Source organism: Wasmannia auropunctata, unplaced genomic scaffold (assembly GCF_000956235.1).
Source record: "Wasmannia auropunctata unplaced genomic scaffold, wasmannia.A_1.0 LD335985.1, whole genome shotgun sequence".
Taxonomy (NCBI): Eukaryota; Metazoa; Arthropoda; class Insecta; order Hymenoptera; family Formicidae; genus Wasmannia; species Wasmannia auropunctata.
Window position 1 is genome coordinate 1598111 of NW_012026905.1, and position 4153 is coordinate 1602263.

General features: G+C 32.1%; 1 protein-coding gene across 1 annotated transcript in view; it reads left to right on the forward strand.

The window, feature by feature from the left end:
* The window catches only part of LOC105454540 (fatty acid synthase-like), a 7600-nt gene that overhangs the window by 1526 nt on the left and 1921 nt on the right, over positions 1-4153 (forward strand). The window contains exons 6-12 of the mRNA XM_011697212.1: positions 72-233; positions 475-792; positions 937-1436; positions 1797-2101; positions 2170-2583; positions 2722-3743; positions 3916-4150. Of these exons, the coding sequence (XP_011695514.1) occupies positions 72-233; positions 475-792; positions 937-1436; positions 1797-2101; positions 2170-2583; positions 2722-3743; positions 3916-4150 (2956 nt within the window). The remainder of the gene's footprint in view (positions 1-71; positions 234-474; positions 793-936; positions 1437-1796; positions 2102-2169; positions 2584-2721; positions 3744-3915; positions 4151-4153) is intronic.

The window sequence follows — 4153 nt, forward strand, 5'->3', positions numbered from 1 at the left end:
ATATACTTAATTTACAATAGTAACTAACAGTAAATAAAAATCAAATTAATATTATTTTGTAATTAAAATCAGGTCGAAATTTATTAAAATTTCAAGTTTTCGCAAATACGATAAGAATATGTGACGATATTTTAAAACCATATAATATAAATGTCACAGACATTTTGACAAATACAAAAATAGAAATGTGTGAAAACGCATTATATGCGTTTGTTGGTATCGTCGCTATTCAGGTAAAGTATTATGTACCAAAGCTATACATTAATATTAATTATATTTATTTTACATTAATTATTAATTATATTTATTAGTAAAACATAGAAGATAAATATAAATTGCTTATTTCAGTAGTTTTGTTTTGCAAAAAAACTAGCATTATATTAGATTTATTTTTTAAATAACATTTTATTATTTTATTGTACTTTATTTTTAAAATATTATGTCTAATGTAAAATTATTGGTATATATTTGTAGATCGGTTTAGTAGATTTTCTGACATCCTTAAAAATTACTCCGGATTACGTGATTAGTCATTCTGCTGGTGAACTGGGTTGCGCGTACGCGGATGGATGTCTCACCATTGAACAAACTATTTTATCAGCTTATTTTATTGGTTTGACGTGTGCCAAAGGAAAATTAATTCATAGCTCTATGGCAATTATCAATTTTGGTTACGAGTGCCTTAAAAATATATGTCCAATAGATATTGAAATAGTATGCCGCAATAGCGAGAACAGCAGCGTTGTTAGTGGGCCCACAGAATCCATGCAAGAATTTATGAAAAAATTACAGGTAGAATTGAATAGCTCTATTATTTTGAAAAAGAAATGGAAATCTCTCTCATTACTTAATGATTTCGAAAATATCGAATTTTTTCCGAAAAGCTACAATTTATCGGATCTACATATCCTCAATTTGAATTTTGTATTATCGCAGGTTAATAATATTTATGTGAAAGAGATTCATTGTAACATGCCGTATCATAGTTCTCGTCTCGCATCAGTGGAACCTCAGCTTTTGTTTAATTTGAACAAAATAATACCACGGCCAAAAAAGCGGAGTCCAAAGTGGATCAGCACTTCTATACCTCGTGCCGAATGGCACACATTAGAATCCAAATTATCATCGGCGGACTATCATACACGTAGTATACTAAACACTGTTCTTTTTGAACAAGCAAGTCATTTAATTCCATGTAATGCTATAACCATTGAAATCGCATCAGACGGCAGTCTGCAACAAGTTATAAGAGAATCCTTGCATTCAGAAGTGACCAACATTATACTAACTCGACACATTGAACAAAACACTCATACAATTTTACAAGGAATTGGAAAGCTCTACAATTGTGGCTTGCAGCCACAAATTGCTGATTTATATCCGCCAGTGAAATTTCCAGTTAGTCGAGGAACTCCTATGATTTCTCCATTGATAAGGTACAAGATACATATTAACGTAATCCTAGATTGCAGAAAAATTACTTATATGTACAAAGTTACACACACACATATATATATATTTATATGTATAATACAAAGAAAACTATTTTGTTGGATCTAGATCTGAAATTAATTTATGTTCAATAATCAAAATAACTTTATTAGAAAATAAAAATAATTGCTAGAATATTAAAACGTTTTATAGCAATGCCTATATCATTTTTAACTTTCTAACAAATTATTTTGATTATTAAACAAAAATTACTTTTAGATCTGTATTCAGCAAAATTTTTAGACATTTCAATAAAATCGTTCTTTCCGTGAATGTATAAAATTACTACATTAATTATACATTAGATGGGATCATTCCGAAGATTGGTATATACCAAGTTATAAAACACAAAAGTCTATGAAATCTAGAGAAAGATACGTTGAAATCTTACTCAATGATGAGGATTATGATTATATGGACGGTCATGTAATTGACGGAAGAAATTTGTTACCCGCGATGGGTTATCTTGCAATCGTTTGGCAAACTATAGGGATGATAAAGGGGCAAATGTATACAACAATTCCGATAATATTCCGAGACGTAAAATTTATTCGTGCTACTTATTTATCGAGAAATGATGCTGTAAAGTTGGCGATTGCGATTCAGAAAGGTACTTATTGACTTTAAAGTAGCATGATGGTAAGAGTGCGTATAATCGGATATATAAAAATATTACAGATGGGAAGTTTGAAATAACTGAAGGAGATAGCGTTGTTGTGACAGGTATGGTGTATGAGACATCGAATCCAGAACAGGAAATGATTTCAATAGACTCATTACCAGAGGACAATAATGAAGAAGAACATATGACTACTCGAGATATCTACAAGGAATTAAAACTGCGCGGTTACCAGTATAGCGGATGGTTTCGTGGATTAAAAAGTGCATCTCTTTCAGGCAGCAAAGGACACATCATTTGGAAAAATAATTGGGTAACATTTATGGATAACATGTTACAAATGCATATTATCGGTTGCGATACAAGGGATTTGTATGTTCCCACGAGTATCCAAAAATTGGTAATTAATCCCAAGCTTCACGCATTGAAGCTACGAAATGAGGCCAACATCCTAGAAGCTACAACAGACAAACGTAAATATTTTTTAATTACTATATTACTTTTATTTTATTCGTTAATACTAAGAATTGTATTATTTTAATTCACAAATATTGTGTAAGAATTGTTTTTTTTTATGTAATGCGTGTATTGTTTGAATTGTTTTATTACAGAATTACAAATACGAGTATACAAAAAACTAGACACCATTAGAGCTGGTGGAATAGAAATTCGAGGCCTTAAAGCCTCTCAGATCTCTCGCCGAAAACTAGCACAAGATGTTATTATCGAGAAACACATATTTGTAGCTCATTGTGATCGCGCTAAAGTTTCTTTAAATGAAGCAATTCGAATATCAGCGCAACTCGCACTGGAAGATCATCAAGTTATCAAAGTAAAAGTCATCGAACTAGTGGAAGATATCGATGATGTTGAATTAGAATACCTCTCATCTTCGTTACTAGTTGAGGCTTTTAATGATATGCCATTGATACAAGCGAATCTCACTCTACTAACATCGCCGAATCGTTTCAATTCACTAGACGTATCACAAAACATTTCAATCGTAGATTTAAACAAAGTATCTATAGACGACAAAGCTTTAATTGTTGCCGGATTTAATCTTCTTACCAAACAACAAACCTCCTTAGAGAAACTGATGCCATTTTTGAGAGAAGGTAGTTATCTGTTGACGCGTGAAAAATGCGACGTAATTGACTACAAGAAATATTTGCAGCAATATGATTTAAATGTTATTCTCGAAAAGCGCACTGATAAAGAAATGGTTGTGCTTCTAAAGAAGAAAGTTTTGATAGAAAAAAGAATTGTTGTTTATGTAAATAATGACAACTTTAATTGGCTAGAGGATCTAAAGTCGCTTTTGAGTGATGAAAACAAAAAGTTCGACGAGAAAAATAGAATTATAATTGTGGGAGAAGGAGATTTTGAGTGCGGTTTGTTGGGTTTTGTTAATTGCTTAAGAAAAGAGCCAGGCGGAGAACTTGTGAGAAGTGTGCTTATTCAGGATAAAGAGGCGCCTAAATTTTCTCTGCAAAACCCATTCTATGTACAACAATTGCAAAAAGATATGACCATTAATGTACTGCGATCTAATGAAATCTGGGGGTCGTACAGACATTTACGATTACCGCAACCAGAAGCCGAACTTGTACCGACCGCTCATGTCTGCCAAACGGTATATACAAATCTTTCAAATCATGTTGATATTTTATAAATGTGTAATAATATTATGTATTTTATTCTTTAAATTCTACCACAATGTTTCCATTAAAAATTTTAATTTCAATTTTGATGGTTATAGCATTACATGTATCATGTTATCATATGAAATTGTTGCTTTTCTGTAGGTTCGTGGCGATTTAAGCACATTCTGTTGGATAGAAAACGATCGATCTGTCGAATCTAGTCATGAAGATTTAGTATATGTGGTTTATTCACCACTGAATTTCAAAGATGTAATGCTTGCGACTAGCCGATTCGTATTAAATCGAGGGATTTCGCATGGGCGGTTGTTTGAATATATACCATTAGGAATGGAATACGTGGGATTTGATGCCAGCGGCCAACGTGTAATGGGACTTCGTG